The sequence below is a fragment of the Chelonoidis abingdonii genome, chromosome 6 (assembly GCF_003597395.2).
Source record: "Chelonoidis abingdonii isolate Lonesome George chromosome 6, CheloAbing_2.0, whole genome shotgun sequence".
Classification (NCBI taxonomy): Eukaryota; Metazoa; Chordata; order Testudines; family Testudinidae; genus Chelonoidis; species Chelonoidis abingdonii.
In genome coordinates this window covers 109,137,839-109,157,545 of record NC_133774.1, presented here as the reverse complement: position 1 = coordinate 109,157,545, position 19,707 = coordinate 109,137,839, and the positions used below count along the sequence as shown (strand labels likewise).

The window sequence follows — 19,707 nt, the reverse complement described above, 5'->3', positions numbered from 1 at the left end:
GATTTTTTTTTTTTCCATAAAACATGCTCACTTCAAGTTTTCTGGCTCCCTTCTATCCCCACTCCGACTTTGCAGCATCTCTTTCCACCCACCCAGACAGCCAGCCAAGTTTCTCACACTCCTGTCTAGGGTGCTACCTGAGCATAAGGAAAAGGTGGCCCTGAGGCCTAAAAAGGAGCTGCAATTCTGGATACTAGGCAGAGGGAGGAGAGAGGAGCCGAAAGGAGGCAACTCTCTAGCTGTTGAGTGAGCCCTGTTGGCTGAAGAGAAGTTCTGTGTGTTGAAGTGAAGGTCAAACTCCCTGTATCAGTGGAGAAGCTGATGGCAGGGGTGGGAGAGTAAAGGCTTGGGCAGTTAGTGCAGCAGCTCAGCATTAATAGGCAGAAAGCCAATTTTATCATCTTTCTAAAGATTGATTCTGACCATGACCCCTTCTTGACCCATCTTGAGCTTATGCCATATCCATTGAGAAACAGAGATGTAGCGAAAACAACACCAATTAACAGATACTAAGCACAGTTTTAAATATCCTGAACTTGCAGCTGAATTGTTGTCAAGCAAACTAGCTAATCAGTCCTCTTCTCACAGAGGAGCTATAAGCATTTGTTACAAAATGCCTTTAGAAATTAATGAAGGAAAAAGCATTATATTGGACAGTTGAATTACAGCAATGATCACACACAGAGGTTACTTTAGCTGAAGTAACAAAGCAGCGTGTTGTGCACATTTTCAAATCTAATGTGCAATAATCAGTTTTCTAAATTGATTGTAATATGCAATAGTCATTTACCTTTATAATAACTCGCAGATCTGAAACTGTTCTCCAGAGAGTCTAAAATCACACAACGGTTTTGGTTTTAGGTTTTTTAGTACAAACTTGGGTCTTGAATTGTGCTCCCCACCCATGTTGTAGGGCAGGAGAAAATGGTGGAAGGCAAAGTAGTATTTACACTGCATGCTCTCTGACATTCTGCAGAAAGAGGGTTTTAATTGTGAGTCTACTTTGAAGAGTCACTTCGTTTTAAAAAAAAAAAGAAAAAAGGGGAGGGGTACCTTCTTACCCCACACATCTGTATTGCGTGACTTTAGTGACAAAATAAACTTTCGCTTCTCTTCACTCTGTTAGCCCGACAGAGGCAAGACAACTACAGGAGACTAAGCTGGAGTCTGTGCTTTTTTATTTATCATAAACCAAATTATTTATTAGATTTCAATCAGTTTTACTCGTACTAACCTGTGAAGAGGTGCACGGGAATAAATGAGGAAATAATTTTGCACTCAGAACCTTTTGTCATTGGTGGTATGTGAGAAGGAAAGAGCCCAGTCTGACTTTCAGATCTCAGAGTCAGTTTTCAGGGCCTGAAGTTAGAAAAAAACAAAACAAAAACCTTTTTGTCACAGTTCAGGGCAACTGCATTTATATTCCCCTTCTATGATCCAGCAAGGGCCCCCACACTAGGCTTCTGGTTTTTCTGGCCATCATCGCCAACCCTCTGGAGTGGAGATGTCTCATTCCATTTAGACCAGGATACTTCCAGGCTGCACAGGCTCCTGACTATACTGTAATATCTCATCAAGAGACTCTGCCTAAGGAGGCCTGTTTACTTTCTCTTCAGAGACTAATAACTAAGTAAGGTACCAGACAGCACCTCCTATGCAAGCCTATTTTATTCAGAAGGTGGTAAACACTACAGAGAAAACATATTAAAAACAGTAAGAGAATCTATGTGCATGTTAATAAGCATACCAGAGATCACCCCAACCCTAACATGGGCTCTGGCTGGAGCAATCCTTCAGAACCCTCACCCCAAAGGGTTTTCTTGTGGTTCCAAATTCATCAGAGCTTCAGCTCAGAACAAGCACAAAATTTAATCCATCTTTATATAGTCCAGGGGTCTTTGATCTGCAATTTCCAGTAGTAGGTAATAGTAGACAATGGGTGTCTTCCCCAGGGTTTAGCTTCTCCCAACTACCTCCTAGGAAACCCTTTCACATATATTGTGAAATAGTTATTTGAAATTCCTAACATTTACATTAGTCACATCCCTAGAAAAGTTACAATCAATCTACAATAATACATTGCTTTTTTTAATGCAATGAGACCAAAGGTATTCAACCTAATTCAGTAAAGTTTATCTTCCATCAGGTTTGTCCAGGATATTGTCAATCTATCCCGCCTTTTACTTGTAAACTGAGCAAATTTGAGCTTCAGCCAGTGAAAGATAAACATGGAACCTTTTACAGTAACTTTTCAGAATCGAACCACACTTTAACTTATAGCTGGTATTCTATAGGAGCCCCTCCATTGGAGTCTACCTTGGTGACATGCTGAATTAGTCCATATTTCAGGTGCCCTATCCATGCCTTTCTCTAACTAGCACCACTTTTTGGATAGTGGTGTCCATTTCCAGATCCCCGGGTTGATTGGGATGTTATGGCAGCTTGTATCACTGGTATCTTTATCCTCTGCTTCAGGTGGACTTCTTGCCATTGGGGCCTGTAGAGACACTCCCACTGGCAGAACCTGGAAACAAATGTATCCATCAGTCTTTACCTCCTATGGTACTTCTCTTTGTTGACTATGCTTACTGAAATAAAGTATTGTAGTAAAATGCACATTGTTTTCAGGAACGGAATAATGCACTGCAGAATATGCATAAGAAAATAAAAGATCTGGAATTGGAACATAATGACTGCACTGACATTCTCCGGCGACAGGCCAGTGAACTTGAATACAGTACTGAACGAGAGGAGAGACTTAAAAAAGATCTTGAGGTAAATACTTCTCATCTGTTCAGATTCAGTGGGTGTTTTTGTGTGTGTGTTCTCCATTTAATGAGATTACATTAATCCTGGAATTCTATACAGGGGCAATTTCTCAAGTTAATGTTATATCATTTTGTATAACTCGTGAATTGTTCATGCCTGACTTTCATTTAAGATGGAACATGACCTACCTATTCTGTAACTTACTGAGAAGCCCAGTAAACCAACACAACTAACTTGTTGTGTAGTCAGAGTCTAGTCTACTGTGGGACTGGAACACTGGATGGAAAAGGGCTCAAAGGGGTAGTGTAAGGAATGAGCTCAGTGCACCAAATAATAAATAATCGTCTATTTTGGTATTATTTTAAGAAAAGCATGCAAATGTTATTCACTCACTGATGGCTCTAACTCACACAGTATTTTGCTGAACCTTATCGTTATAATCACAGAAATCATGGGCTGTTGAACAATTTCTATAATATGTTGAATTGGAGGGGTGGTAAGGGTTTCCAAGGGCTGTGACAGACTGCTTCCCCTTACTGAGTTCCCTAATCAGTGACGTGCCAAATGTGCCAGATGGCTCCATGGAAGTGAAGGCTTCAGGGCTTTTGCTGGCTTGGTTGGTAGAGAAGCAGCATCAGTGGTTCTGTACAGGGCCGGCTCCAGGGTTTTTGCAGCCCCAAGCAACAGAAGGGGGGGGAAAAAAAAAGAAAAGCCGTGATCACAATCGGTGGCAGCTCCACCATGCCGCTTTCTTATTCGGCAGTAATTCAGCGGCCAGTTCTTCCCTCCGAGGGGGACTGAGGGACCCGCCACCGAATTGCCACCAAAGAGCCTGACATGCCGCCCCAAGCACCTGCTTGCTGGGCTGGTGCCTGGAGCTGGCCCTGGTTCTGTAGGACTCTGACTTGGACAAAGGCAGTAGTGTTTCTCTTCCTCTTACCCCCCACTTCAAGCCAGCAGGTGCCCCAATCCTGTATCTCCTTCACCAAGCAATTAACCAAAAGGTCTACAAGCCCATCAGTTTCTTCCTATGTACAAACTAACAAAAATAGCACCCCTACTCCAGCCTTATTAGATATTGGTGTTCCAGCATTCAGGCTAGAACACTTGCTTTATCATGCCTGTCCGACTTCGTGCCCTCTTATATGGAGTGGCATTGTCTTATCCATCATTAGCAAAATGAAAGGGATCCTGCTTTGTAGCCAGAAGTGAAGGAGAGACCTATGAAGAAAGAAATCAGAGGTAAATTTACATTACAACTTAGAAGATCAACATAGGCTATTATATGTAATATAATACAAGTATAGCAGGAGCTGGGTAGTGATAGTGATATTTTGGTTGTTTCTATTATAAAAGTTTCTTGTGACCTCTTCTAGAGACACTATAACACCATCATTGTTTGCAGCAAGTATTTGAAATTCATAAAGGAAAAGTGCCTTTTCTTTGTCCCATGAAATTCCATTCCAGTTTGGCTGTGATAAAAGCTTTTGAAAATTGCTACCTCCCTTTTGTCATCAGTGTTGTCAGCAAAATTTTGGCAGTATACAGCATGCTCGTATTCAGTTGTTCTAATTAGGGCTGTCAAACAATTAAATAAATTAATAGCAATTAATCATGAGATTGAAACAAGTTATTTATTGTACTGTTAATAATAGAATACAATTTATTTAAATATATTTGGATGTTTTCTACATTTTCAATTATATTGATTTCAATTATAACGCAGAATACAAAGTCTACAGTGTTCCTTTATATTATTTTCTATTACAAATATTTGCACTGGAAAAAGGAAGTAGTGTCGGAGAAAAACTCAGTTCTCACTTTTTGTTTGGGTGCAGCAAAATCAAATACTTTATTATTTCTCCAGCAATTGCAATAGAGGAAGGGAGTGCCCTGGGACACTGGGTCGCCCCAGTCCTGGACAGGTCTCTCAACAGGTAAACAATTACAACAAGCATTTATACCTTTATTACAGACAATAATGAGCAACAGCTGCATTTTGTTTATACATAGGCTATCCTGCTATCTTATTTTCCTTACTTTTGGGCGCCAGTCTACGTATTTGATTATCAGTGCAAGGTCGTGATAACTTCTCACACAGTTCTTTCCTACTCGCCTCACACTATCCTCCCTTCTACAAATCTCATGTCATTAGAGTTACAGCTGGCCTAACTCTTGCTAACAGACTGACATGCATTAAGATCCCCTACAAATCCTTGTCAATTCTTTCCCTTCTTCCACAATAGTATTTTTCAGTTCACCTCATACAAGTACCGTAGGGTGATCTCTTTATCGTGAAAGTGCAACTTACAAATGTAGATTGTTTGTTTGATTTTTGAGTGCAATTATGTAATAAAAAAATGTAACACTTTAGAGCCTACAAGTTCACTCAGTCCTATTTCTTGTTCAGCCAATCACTAAGATAAACAAATTTGCTTACCTTTACGGGAGATAATGCTGCCCGCTTCTTATTTACAGTGTCGCTGGAAAGTGAGAACAGCTTCCATGCTGAGGACTGGTTCTACTTGATAATAATCCAAAACAATGTGGATCCACGCATGTTTATTTTCATTATATCAGTCAGATGCCACCATCAGAAGGCTGATTTTTTTTTTTGATTTTTTTTTTGAGTGGTTCTCGTTCTGTAGTTTCTGAAATGGAATGTTGCTCTTTTAAGACTTCTGACAGAATGTTCCACACCACATCCATCTCAGATTTTGGAAGGCACTTCAGATTCTTTAACCTTGGGTCAAGTGCTGAAGCTATCTTTAGAAATCTCATACTGGTACTTTCGTTGCATTTTGTCAGATCTGCAATGAAAGTGTTCTTAAATTGAACAACATATGTTGGGTCATCATCTGAGACTGCCATAACATAATATATATGGCAAAATGCAGATAAAACCATGGAGCAGGAGATATACAGTTCTCCAAGGAGTTCAGTTACAAATTTAATTAATGCATTATTTATTTAACAAGCATCATCAGCATGGAATCATGTCCTCTGGAATAGTGGTTGAAGCATGAAGTTTATATATAAGTGTTTAGTATATCTGGCATGTAAGTATCTTGCAACACCGACTACAAAAGTGCCATGTGAATGCCTGTTGTCACTTTCAGGTGACATTGTAAATAAGAAGCGGGCAGCAGTAGCTCCCTTAAAGTAAACAATCTTGTTTGTCTTAGCAACTGGTTGAACAAGAAGTAGGACTGAATGGACTTGGAGGCTCCAGAATTTTACATTGTTTTTGAGTGCAGTTATGTAATAAAAAAAATCTACATTTGCAAATTGCACTTTCAAGATAGAGATTGCACTATAGTACTTGTATGGGGTGAATTGAAAAATACTATGAGAAAATAATGGCGCATTGTGTACTTTGTATTCTGTGTTATAATTGAAATGTAGAAAAAAATCCACAAATATTTTATAATTTAAATTAGTATTTTATTATTGTTTAACAGTGTGATTAAAATTGCAAATAATTTTTTGAGTTAATATGTTTTGAATTAATTGCTTGAGCTAACTGCAATTAATTGACAGCCCTAATTCTAATCTAAGGCTGGACCAAGGCCACTATCAAAGCAGCATCAGCATCCCTCGCTGCACTGGAAATGCCCTCCCACTTTTTACTGGCCATAAGGGTGAACAAGGGGTTGGGGGAGGGTGGGTGGAGAAGAGCAAGTGGGGGGGCAGGTGTTCAGAGGAGGGGACAGTGTGAGGGTGGGTCCTCAGGAAAGGGTCGGTGCAAGTGGATGGGACCTCAGTTCGCGCACCAGTGGCCCCCACACACAGTTGGAGGAAGCTTCTGCCACTCCTGCCTCAAAACCCCCATCTAACCCCGTAGGCACCTAAATTCTCACATCTTGGCTTGTACACTATCATCTAAGTTCTGATGCCCAGCTCTCGCCTAAGCCCTAGAGGGATCCTCAAACTGGGTGTTAGTCTGTTGTCTATCTCGCCTGTTAACTTGGGCATCTCCCCCCGCTTAGCTTACTGGCTCCTGTGAATCCCATTCTTAGGATCCTAACTTCCCCATGCATTGTATAGAGAGCCTGGGTTCTTAACACAGGGCTGTGGATACCACTAGGCAACACCTGGATGTTAGGTGTCGGAGTGCTGAGCTGAAGTCCCTATTTTGGATCTAGCCCTAAAAGCTTGTCTACACACAGTTTCTGTATTGCTTTAACTATGTCAGTTTGAAAACCCTAAATGCATGGGAATAAGCTATACCAGTATAGGCACCTTTATACTAGTAAATTGCATCCACACTGGGAGCTGTACTAGTTAATGTATTTTGGTTTAAAAAAAAATCACTCATCTAACCAAAATAGTTACATTGGTACATAAACTGTGGATCTTAGGTTCTGTTCTATCCACATGAACATATCCCTGTACCCTTGTGGAGCCCCATTGACTTCAGTGCTGAAGCAGAGATCTGCTGGTGCATAGCTCATAGCTGGATTGAAACCTAAGTGGAAGCAATAGAGCCAGAAAAAGGGGAAATCATTCTTGGTTTCCACATACTACTTTAACTAGTGGGTTGCTTCTTCTATGGAATGAAGAATCACTGAATACAGATGAAGTTACTGTGATTTTTTTTTTTCCAGTAAGTGAATTATGGTATCTCTGAACGAACTAAACAAGTGGGAATAGGTTGTTCATAAAAGCGAGAGCAATTATTTACTTATAGCTCTCTTTGTAATATGCAGAGTTGTTGAAGGAAATGATAGAAATAAAGAAAAGTATCTTACTTTAATGAGCATTTGGCAAGTTGTATATTTGAGGGAAAAAGGCCTGATTATGGCAGTAGCTTTTAAAACTGCTTTTATATAGAGGGTTAAAATGTAAATAAGAGACTTTCAACCTATTTCTATTTTATTCTTTTTGAAATGCAGTGAGGACTTTTTTTTTTTTTGGATTGCATATGAATGTTCCTTTAGTGCCCTCTGCTGGATATGTGGCAGAGAGTCATTAGTTAGAAAATAGCAAGCCTAATCTAATAGACAACTTTGCAATTATTTTTGTAGTTTGAAATTTTTTTTTCATGTTTGTGGTATACATTTGTGCTTTAATGATTCATTTTTCATTGAAAATTATTGATTGATAGATTACATGGAGTTTACTGTGTTTTATCAGTTTGTTATATTCTCATAGACTTTAAGGTTAGAAGGGGCCATCGTAATCATCTAGTCTGACTTCCTGCACATTGCAGACCAGAGAATCTCACCCACCCACTCCTATAATAGACCCCTAATCTCTGGCTTAGTTACAAAAGTCCTCAAATCATGATTTAAAGACTTTAAGTTACAGAGAGTTCACAATTTACATTAGTTTAAACCTGCAAGTGACCCATGCTGCAGAGGAAGGTGGACCTCTCCTTCCCACAGGGTCTCTGCCAATCTGACCAGAGGAAAATTCCTTCCTGACCCCAGATATGGCGATCAGTTAGATCCTGAGCACATGGGCAAGACCCACCAGGCAGATACATAGGAAAATTCTCTGTAGTAACTCAGAGCCCTCCCCATCTAGTGTCTCGTCTCTGGCCGTTGGGGATTTTTGCAACTAGTAGTCGCCGATGGGCCACATGCCATTGTAGGTAGTCCCATTATACCATCCCCTCCATAAATTTATCAGGTTCAGTCTTGAAGCCAGTTAGGTATTTTGTCCCCACTGTTCCAGAACTTCACTTCTCTGATGGTTAGAAACCTTTCCCTAATTTCGAGCCTAAACTTGTTGATCGCCAGTTTATATCCGTTTGTTCTTGTATTCATATTGTCACTTAACTTAAATAACTCCTCTCCCTCTTTAGTATTTGTCCCTCTGATGAATTTATAGAGAGTAATCGTATTTCTCCTCAGTCTTCTTTTGGTTGGGCTGAAAAAACCAAGCTCTTTCAGTCTCCTGTCATAAGGTAGGTTTTCCATTCCTTGGATCACCCTAGTAGCCCTTCTCTGCACTGATTCCACTTTAAATCCATCTTTCTGAAACATGGGACACCAGAACTGCACACAGTATTCCAGATGAGGTCTCGCCAGTGCCTTGTATAATGGTACTAACACTTTCCTTTCTCTACTGGAAATACCCCTTCTGATGCGTTAGCCTTTTTCACAGCTGTATGACATTGACAGCTCATAGTAATCCTCTGATCAAGCAATACGCGCAGGTCTTTCTCCTCCTCTATTGCTTCCCACTGATAAATCCCCAGCTTACAGCAAAATTCTTGGTGGTGGTCCCTAAATATATGACTTTGCGCTATTAAATTTTGTCCCTTTTCTACTACTCCAGTTTACAAGGTCATCCAGATCTTTTTGTGTGATATTCCGGTCCTCCTTTGTAATAACAATACCTCCCAACTTTGTCTCATCTGCAAATTTTATTAGTGCACTATCATTTTGTGTGTCAAGGTCAGTAATAAAAACGTTAAATAAGATTGGTCCCAGGACCAATGTCTGAAGAACTGCTCTAGTAACCTGCCTGATAATTCACCTTTCAGTATCATCTGTGGTAGTTGTCACTTTAACCAGTTCATCCTCCAGCTTTCAATTTTCATATTTATCCCCATCTTCTTCAATTTAACTAATTTCCCATGTGGAATTGTATCAAATGCCTTAATGAAATCCAAGTTGATTAAATCTACTGCATGTTCTTTGTCTAAATAATCAGTTATCTTCTCAAAAGAAATCAGGTTGGTCTGGCACAATCTACGTTTTAAAACCACGTTGTATTTTATCCCAAGTCTCAGAGGGGTAGCTGTGTTAGTCTGGATCTGTAAAAGCAGCAAAGAATCCTGTGGCACCTTATAGACTAACAGACGTTTTGGAGCATGAGCTTTCGTGGGTGAATACCCACTTCGTCAGATGCATCTGAACGAAGTGGGTATTCACCACGAAAAGCTCATGCTCCAAAACGTCTGTTAGTCTATAAGGTGCCACAGGATTCTCTGCTATTTTAATCGCAGTTACTATTCATCTCTATGTCCTTAACTACTTTCTCTTTCAAAATTTGTTCCAAGATCTTGCATGCAATTGAACTCTGTCATGAACAGATAGTTAAGGGTTAATGTCTCTTTTACCTGTAAAGGTTAAGAAGCTCAGGAAACTTGGCTGAACCTGACCAGAGACCAATGGGGGGACAAGATACTTTCAAATTGGTGGAGGGAAGTCTCGTTTGTGCTCTTTGTTTAGGTGATTGTTTGCTCTTGGGACTAAGAGGGACCAGACGTCCATACCAAGCTCCTCCAAATCTTTCTGAATCGGTCTCTCATTTTTCAAAACTTAAGTAGTAACAGCCAGGCAAGGCAATGTAGTCTTATGTTTGTTTTCTCAACTGGTAAATGTTTCTTTTTGCTGGGAGGATTTTACTCTGTTTGCTGTAACTTTGAACCTAAGGCTAGAGGGGTTCCTCTGGCTATATGAATACTGATTACCCTGTAAAGAATTTTCCATCCTGATTTTACAGAGATGATTTTTACCTTTCTTTAATTAAAGCTTTCTTTTAAGAACCTGATTGATTTTTCCTTGTTTTAAAATCCAAGTGGATTGGATCTAGACTCACCAGGAAATTGGTGGGGGAAAGGAGGGGGATGGTTAAAATTGTCCTTGTGTTAAGATCCAGGGTTGGATCGGTGTTTCACCAGGAACTTGGTGAAAAGCATCTCAAGGCTGGCCAGGGAAGGGAAGGTTTTGGTCAGGAAGTGTTCCAGACACTGAAATTTCTGGATGGTAGCAGTGTTACCAGATCTAAGCATAGTAATTAAGCTTAGAAGTGTCCATGCAGGTCCCACATCTGTACCCTAAAGTTCAGAGGGGGAGGACCCTGACAAAGTCAACTAACAGGCCTGTAGTTTCCTGGATCCTTTTCCCTCTTTCTTAGAATATGGAAGTATATTAGCATTCTCCAGTCATAGAATTAGACCTTGAATTTATAGATTCATTAATCCTTGCTATTGGTCTTGCAATTTCATGTGCCACTCTTAATATTCTCAGATGGAGATTATCTGGGGCCCCTGATTTAGTCCCATTAAGCTGTTGAGTTTGACTTCCACTCAGATGTGGTATTTCTAAATGGGTTTCAACTAATAGCCATTATTTAACATGATCTAAAACAGAGGTGCATCATTCTTGTGGAGATGGCCTAATCATGTATTTTTTAATTTGTAGTTCATGGGTAGGGACAACAAAATGAGATCTCCGACTAAAACAAAGAAGATTGTAGAGGATCAATGATAAAAATAGCCTTTTATATAGAACTACATTCTGGGCCCTTATCTGAATGAGTTCTGTGTCGTGGATCTTTGAGCCTCTAGCTATTATCTTGGAAGTCATGGAGACAGGAGAGATTCCAGAAGACTGGAAAGGCAAATATAGTCCCATCTATAAAAGGAAAGTAAAAAACAACCCAGGAAACTCAGGACCAGTTAGTTTAACTTCTGTCCAGGGAAGATAATGGAGGCAAGTACTTAAAGAAATCATCTGCAAACACTGGAGGTGATAGGGAATAGCCAGCATGGATTTGTAAAGAACAAATCATGTCAAACCATCTGATAGCTTTCTTTGATAGGATAATGAGCCTTGTGGATAAGGGGAGAAGCGGTGGATTGTATACCTAGACTTTAGTAAGGCATTTGATACGATCTCGCTGATATTCTTATCGATAACTAGGCAAATACATTAGATGGGGCTACTATAAGGTGGGTGCATAACTGGCTGGATAACCGTACTCAGAGAGTAGTTATTAATGGCTCCAAGTCCATCTGGAAAGGTATAACAAGTGGGTTCCGCAGGGGTCTGTTTTGGACCGGCTCTGTTCAATATTCTTCCTCAACTACTTAGATGTTGGCATAGAAAGTACGCTAATAAGTTTGCAGATGATTACCAAACTGGGAGGGAGTGCAACTGCTTTGGGGACAGGGTCAAAATTCAAAATGATCTGGACAAATTGGAGAAATAGTCTGAGTAAACCGGCATGAAGTTCAATAAAGACAAATGCAAAGTGCTCCACTTAGGAAGGAACAATCAGTTTCACATATACAGAATGGAAAGACTGCCTAGGAGAGTATGGCAAAAGAGATCTAGGGTCATAGTGGGACCACAAGCTAAATATGAGTCAACAGTGTGATACTGTTGCAAAAAAAGCAAACGTGATTCTGGGATGCATTAACAGGTGTGTTGTAACAAGACACGAGAAGTCATTCTCCGCTCTACTCTGCGCTGATAGGCCTCAACTCGAGTATAATGTGTCCAGTTCTGGGCACCGCATTTCAAGAAAGATGTGGAGAAATTGGAGAGGTCCAGAGAAGAGCAACAAAATGATTAAAGGTCTTTAGAACATGACTATGAAGGAGGCTGAAAGAATTGGGTTTATTTAGTTGGAAAAAAGAGACTGAGAGGGACATATAGCAGTTTCAGGTATCTAAAGGGTGTCATTAGGAGGAGGGAGAAAACTTATTCACCTTGGCCTCTAATGATAGAACAGAAGCATGGCTTAAACTGCAGCAAGGAGATTTAGGTTGGACATTAGGAAAAAGTTTCCTAACTGTCAGGGTAGTTAAACACTGGACTTAATTGCCTAGGGAGGTTGTGGAATCTCCATCTCGGAGATATTAAGTGTAGGTTAGATAAATGTCTATCAGGGCTGGGTCTAGACAGTATTGGTGCTGCATGAGGGCAGGGGACTGGGACTCGATAACCTCTCGAGGTTCCTTCCAGTCCTAGAGTCTATGAATCTATATGAATAAACCTGGAGTCCTACTGAAGTCAGGTGCATGAAGTGGCCACCAAAAATTTAAATAGAAAACTTGGCTGATCCTCATTTCTATTCTAAAATTTGTGTGTATCTTGAGACACACTGTGATTGCATGCCTGGGATAGGCCACACTGAAAATGCCACACTCAGGGAAGACTGCAAGAATTAGGGAAGATAGTCCCCCAGACAGGTGATTTATTGTGTAATTAGATTCCCCAGTCCAGTAACAATCTAGCTTCTGCAGTACCACACTGAACCAGAAGCCAAAAACAGTCCCCCTTAGGCATTCCAGTCCTTGGTTCTCATCCAGGAAACCCAGTCTGATACAGTGATAGGTTATTAACAATCTATTTCACCATATGTGAGGTTCTTTCTAATCCCAAGGGATCAGACACATTTACCCAGGTTAATATATATTTCAGATCTTACCCAAATATCACATTGTTAGCCAATCCTCCATCAGCTAAGTAAAGACTTATTAATAGAAGAAAAGAGTTATAAATGGTTAAGGAATCATATACATAAAAGTGATTTGCAAAGTTGTTATATCAGGTTTGTAGGAGTGATGGAATAAACTGCTGGTTTGGAAAAGTCTCTGTGGAATCACCCAAACAGATTGGGGGTCATCACTCCTTATTTAAAGCTTCCTTGTTAGAAGTCCAGTCCAGAGCAATGAAGCAGAAAATGAAGACAAAATGGAGATGTTTCAGGTGCCTTTTTATATCCTCTACCATGTGCATGGAAATTTACTGTCCCAAACAAAGCCCACAGCCCATGTGCATTGACAGATACTGTCCCAAGAGGGAGTCCGGAGTCACGTGATTATGGAGAAGGTGGAGTCTCAGGTCACATGTCCTTACATGCTTTGCTGACTCATAGAGGCGGCCATTGGTCTCTAGGTGTCTGAGGCATCCTCAGGAATGGCTATCTGGATGGGATGAGTTTCTTCAATGGACCTTTATGCAAGCTGAGTGTCTTTGATGGGCCATCAACACACAGCTGTCTAGCCTTGATGTAAATCCTGTCTCGGGAGTGTCACCCAGGAATACATCATATGCATAAGGTACAAGTACATAGCCAATATTCATAACTTCAATACAAAGATGATACATGCATATAAACATACTTAGCAAATCATAACTTTTCCATTGACACCTTACATGATATACGGTACTTTGTACAAGATTTGTTGTAATTCTGGCAGCAATAATATCAAATGGTCATTCTTATACATAGTATTGCACACTCATTAAGCAAATTAATTACACCAGGGATTTGTCTGGCCCAGAAAGTTTTTCTGGAATTGTGCCTTTTATTTCCGTTTCGACTTAGCAGTGTTTGGTCTGGAAAGGAGATTTCTTGGGAAATAAACAGCAGTCTGTGAATAAAGTCTTGTGATGTGTACAGGTGCTAAAAAACTGGGTGGGAATGCTGTTTGACAAACAGTTGTGGTGGGAAATGTGTATTTACTTTTCTTATATGAGAAACAGAATTGTCAGTTCATAAATTTCAGGATATTTGTTTTTTACACAAAAGTATGGTGAATCCTCAATATTTCATGTGTTGGAGGCTGCCAAATCATAGTTAGCTGAACTATGGGGGTCTCTTATAAGATTAAAAGAAATCCCATGACATGGCCATTAGATGCTGAGACTCCTCCAGGAGTATGGGCTGTAAATGGAAATATCCCTCCAGCTTTCATGATTGATTTTATTTATTTATTTTTTTAATCTGACCTAATTACATTGACTTTTGTGTATCCTATCAAATAGATTATCATGCATTGGGTTGGGAGGCATGATACCCTGTGGGTGGTGGTGATTTTTGAGAGAATTCTTCAGGTTTTTCTCTTTTTTTTTTTTTGAGTCACACAAGGGCTAAAAATATATGTAAAATTCACCTCCCTCTTCCTCCCCGCTATATATCTATGTTCCTTTTAAAGGTCAATTTCACTCCCTCCCACCCCCCGTCTCCCAGGAAGCTACATAAATTTGAAAGTAGAAATTTGGTATGGACATATTAATATTGAGTTGTATGTGCCTTGCTAAATATTGGGCGGACATTTATTAGAAATACAGTCGTGAACATTTGAAATTGTACTCAGGCACAAGTGCAATAGAAAATCGCATTAACACTTGAACTATAACATTCAGCATAGATGTGCTGCACATTTGTGCACACGTTCAATTGCAAAGTGAGATAGTTAATCAAAATGGCTTTAAACCAGCCAGGATATTTGCTAAACAAGTTATCCACTTCCTCTTCTCCCCACTAAAGCCTAGGAGAATGATCATAGGACAGAGACCCAAGCCCTAATAATACTTTACAGTTAGATAGCACTTTAGAAATATTATATAGGCTTCATAACAACATCCCGAGGCAAAGAAGTTATGTGTTTTGTCGGTAATCACATAGCAGTTTATTTATAGCATCTTAATTAGCACCAAAGTCTCTTTTCTGTCGACCCAGACATTAACCATAGTCCCTCCCAAACAAATCATAGTGTCTTAACGATCTCATCACTGAAATGAAGATTGTACATTCTATACTGCAATTATCTGTCTGAACTGTATTATATTTTGTTCAACTGGCAATTTCTTAGTACACCTTTACCTCAATATAATGTGACCTGATATAACACGAATTGGAATATAACGCGGTAAAGCAGTGCTCCGGGGGAGGCGGGGTTGTGCACTCCAGTGAATCAAAGCATGTTCGATATAATGCAGTTTCACCTATAATGCAGTAAGATTTTTTGGTTCCCGAGGACAGTGTTATATCGAGGTAGAGGTGTAATACAGAATGTTGAGCTTTCAGTCTTATCTGCTCATTATTTGACTTCTGAGTGCCTCATTTCTCAATATTAATATTGCATTAATAATTTTTTTTGTATGGAACACAGTAATTAAATAGAAAAATAATTTATCATTACTGGGTGTGGGGTTTTTTAGTTTTTGGTGAATTTGGCTAAATTCCATTCTTTTGATATCTGTGTATATATATTTTTTTAAATAAACATGTAACAGGGATAAAAACCAAAATAGCCTAGCAACAGCAGGGAGTGTGGATTCCTAGTCATCTGAACTAGTATAATAAAATAGCGTTCACCTAAATAGGACTATGATTTTTAAAAAGGATTTTCAAGGTGTAGGATTCTTTAAGTTAATATCTGCCTTTTGGGAATATAAATATTTTTCATATTTTTAGGCAGCTACTGTGAGAGTGAAGAAATTGGAAGAAAATATTGAGGCAGAAAGAGCAGCACATCTGGAATCCAAATTTAATTCTGAAATTATCCAGGTAAACCTGTGTTAAATATGTGTGGAATTTCCACACTTTATGATGGAGCAGCTAGTAGATCTGTAAGGCCCCAATCCTGAAAAGATTTACACCTGTGTTTACATTTATATATGTGAGTAGTCCCAATTCAGTAGAACTATGTATACTGGCAGCCTATGGAGAACTTTTTGCAGAAACAGGGCCTAAATGCATACTAGTTATTGCATGACTATAGGGGAAATTAAAAAAAAAAATTGTGGCAAAACTGTCAAAAGGAAATGTCCTATTAAAACATTCCTTTACAATTAAAATACTCAATAATTATATTTTTGCCAGGATTGCTGATGAAACTGAATGAAGATGTAAAGCACATATGCAACTGTTTCATGGGAGCAACGAACTATGTAACTCAGTCGGTAGTTCTCTCTGAAACTAATGCTTAAATATAATTTTCAATGAGCAGATTTGAATTTCAAAGAAAATGGTAGTACAGTATTGGCAGATAATAAACGTGAGCAAGCTTGGTACATATTCATCAACATTCAAATGTTATTGTCAGGTTACTCTAGATGGTCTTTCAAATAAATAGTTAATCACAGTTTATTTTAAAGAACAAACAAGGAAACTTAAAAAGGTCCTGAACTCATTTTCAAAATTTATCCTTTTCATTATTTGTGCTCTTTTTGCATTCAGACTAACTAGTGTCATTTTGTAGCCCATTTTATTTTCTTGTTCTTGTGCCCTCTAGTTCTCACTGGAAATACTTTTCTAAATGACAATAACACTAATATAAAAAAGAATAAAGAAAAAATATATTAAATTTTCCTCCTTTACAAAATATAACTGAATTGGGAGGGCAAATTTATTTGGTGTTAAGGGATCTGTTTTACAAACAGAACACTGATAAGATTTTCTGTTAATAGTTGATGCACATGGAGTTGTCACATTTCTGCTCTCCATTGTAAGGAACTCTAATCTTCGCTATCAATCCTGTGCTTTATGTTTTAATGGAACTGGATTCATGTACAAAAAATAGAAAACCTCTGACAAACTTTACCAGTGTACTTAAATGAATAAAATCTAAATTCCACTGAAGTATAGTAGTCTGAGGGAAAGCACCTTATATCTTTTTATTTTTCTCTGCTCTTTATAGTATGTATTCATATCCCTTCATGTGCTCAGCGCTCCCTCCCTCTCTCTCACACACACACACACACACTCTCACAGCAAAAGAGAACACTGCTGAAGATTAATGATAGCTTTCCCTAACTTGCTTTAATTGCTTTCTTATCATTTGGTAGTTAAGGATTCGAGACCTTGAAGGAGCTTTGCAGGTAGAAAAAGCCAGCCAAGCAGAAGCTCTTTCTGATTTGGAAATGATCAGGAAAGAGTTCAAAGAGGTGGAAAATGCATATGAGAGAGAGAAACGTAATGCCCAAGAGAGCTTGGAAAAACTCAATATGTAAGTTTATTTATCTACTAAATGTATTGTAAGCCAGCAGTAACAGTGTGTGTAGTATTATAATTTACATCCTTCTTAGGTAGCAGTCACTAGAAGATGACATGATCACACACACTTGAACAGGCCTGACATTTTATCAGTGCTGGTCCATATACACACACTCGGAAGATAGAGAAATGTGACTTATTGTTATAGGGATCATTTGCAAAACATTCATATTGGGACTTTTGCTAGCAACGTTGCATGTGACAACATTTTTTTTCATCTTAGCAAGTTAATATGGATTTGTTTTTGTTAGGGAAACTCTAATTTACAGACTTTCATAGAGAAGCTGCAGATTATTCATGGCGAGGAATGCCTTTTAGCTTTTCTATGCAGTGTTTTTGTAGCCATGTTGGTTCCAGGATATTAGAGAGACTAGGTGGGTGAACTAATGTTTTTTTATTGGACCGACTTCTGTTTGTGAGAGAGAAGCTTTTGAGCTTACACCGAGCTCTTCAGGTCTGGGAAACTTGAAGCAGGTTTTCTTTGGGTATTTGGGTTGCTCATTCCATGGTCTAAGAACTCTTTCCCCTTTCAGCCTATAATTTTGTTAAAGCTTCTCTAATGGTCTTATGGTTCTTTGTGGCTCAGAATCTCAAAATTAGTAAAATGTCAACTTCTGAGTGGTTAGAAAACTTTGATCCCAAGGTATGATTTCTTTCCTTTTTGGAAAAAGAGTGTGTACAGACATGGGGTTGGGATTAGTAAAGTATCTTTTATTTACAGTATGTACAGTTACTACAGGAAATAGCTTTGAACAGTTGCTAAGAGAAACATATTCAGTGTCTATAACCAGCACAAACAGACTGTCAGTGCTTATACACTTATTTTGATTGCATCCTGTGCTTAGTTTCTAATTAGTATATGCTTGAATTCCTCTTCACAATACACCTTTTGTTTGATATAATTGCATGCTCCAGGTGTCACTTAAAATGAGGAATGAGCCTCCCTGGTTGGTGCTTGCCCACTTTAGAATGTCTTTGCGGGCCGGGGCGGGGTTAGTACAAAAGGGGCTCCTTTTCTTAAACACAAATGACTACATTTATCCCTGGTGTATCTTTGGTGGAGTTAACCAAGGAACTCAACTATCCCAAGAATCCGCTCTCTGCTGTTAACTTCCATGCAAGCATGAAGATTTTGCAAAAATTCATTGTTCTACAAATGGCGACCCCTCCTAGATACGGAGACAAATCAATACTACAGTGTGACTTCCTACATGAGCTAATTTGTTTTTATTTGGGAGATTTCTGCAATTTTTTAACTTGTTTTGATGCTTTCCTTTTCACCTTGTGTAAAACTTCATTAAATATATGAATTTGATAGTTTTACAATTTATGGCATAATAAATTTGGGATAAGAAGTAGACTGCGTACTCTTGACCTTACAGTCTTTGGTCTAAATATTGATTAACTTTGTGCTGTGCATTAAACTTCCTTTATGAGATAACCCATTTATAAACATATTTGACTGCTTTAGTCAAAGATTATGTTAATTAGTTTATCTTTCAATATACTTTGCTCTTATTCTCCTCGTTAACTTATCCTTGTATGTGGTATCAACTCTGTGAATCCAACTCTTAGATTATTTCAGTCAAAGTCCTGGAATCAACCAAGAAAGTGATTTTAAGGCTGGACATTGGTAAAGCTGCATGGCAGAGACTTTAGGCTCCTAATGTTTTAACTTGAGTAATTCATCTTCCAGTCCCCAGTCCTCCTCCCTCTTGGTAGCTAGAATAGTGTAGAATCCACTGAAGTCCACTCAACTTAGTAAACCAATTATCTCTTATTGTTTTACCTGTCCTAATATGACTGCTAAAGGAAAATATTTTACTGCTTTAGTAAAAATTTCCAGAGGCTTTCTCTTTCCACTATCCTTTCCTTAAATATTTTTTATTTCTTCCAGGAAATATTTACTCTTTCAATACAATTTTCCTACCAGCTTTGTACTGTTCTGTTTTCTTAATGTCATATTCTTCTAGTATGCGCTTCCCCCCCCAGCTGTTTTCAAATTGCACAAATATTGTGCTTGATCAGAGGTTCCTAAGCTGTGATCTGTGGAACGCTTGCAGGTGATCACATGTTGCCTGTTCCATTTCCATGCTTTCATCTGCTAAATCTTACGAAAAGATATCTAAAAATACATAAATATTTTTTCATTTAAGAAACTCCTGTAATTGCCACAGGGAACTTATATAATTACAGATGTGTAGGGGTGGTGGTTCATGCAACTGTCTCATGAACCTCCTTTCTCCCATTCACAGCCTTTTTATATAAACATGGTTCCCACCATGAAAGTATGTGATTTTCTTTGGTAATCAGTAGGTTCGGAGTGATCAAAAGGGAATATTTAGAAAATGAAGGCAGGAGGCAAGCAAAGTAGTACCCTTGCATTAGAATGCTCTTTAATTATCC

At 38.8% G+C, this 19,707-nt stretch overlaps 1 protein-coding gene across 5 annotated transcripts in view; it reads left to right on the top strand.

Moving 5' to 3' along the window:
- Nucleotides 1-19,707, top strand: part of CCDC171 (coiled-coil domain containing 171) — a 272,987-nt gene that overhangs the window by 30,887 nt on the left and 222,393 nt on the right. For all 5 annotated transcript variants that reach the window (XM_075067320.1, XM_075067318.1, XM_075067319.1 and 2 more), the window contains 3 exons: nt 2,629-2,775; nt 15,721-15,813; nt 17,094-17,254. In XM_075067320.1, coding sequence (XP_074923421.1) covers nt 2,629-2,775; nt 15,721-15,813; nt 17,094-17,254 — 401 coding nt within the window. The remainder of the gene's footprint in view (nt 1-2,628; nt 2,776-15,720; nt 15,814-17,093; nt 17,255-19,707) is intronic.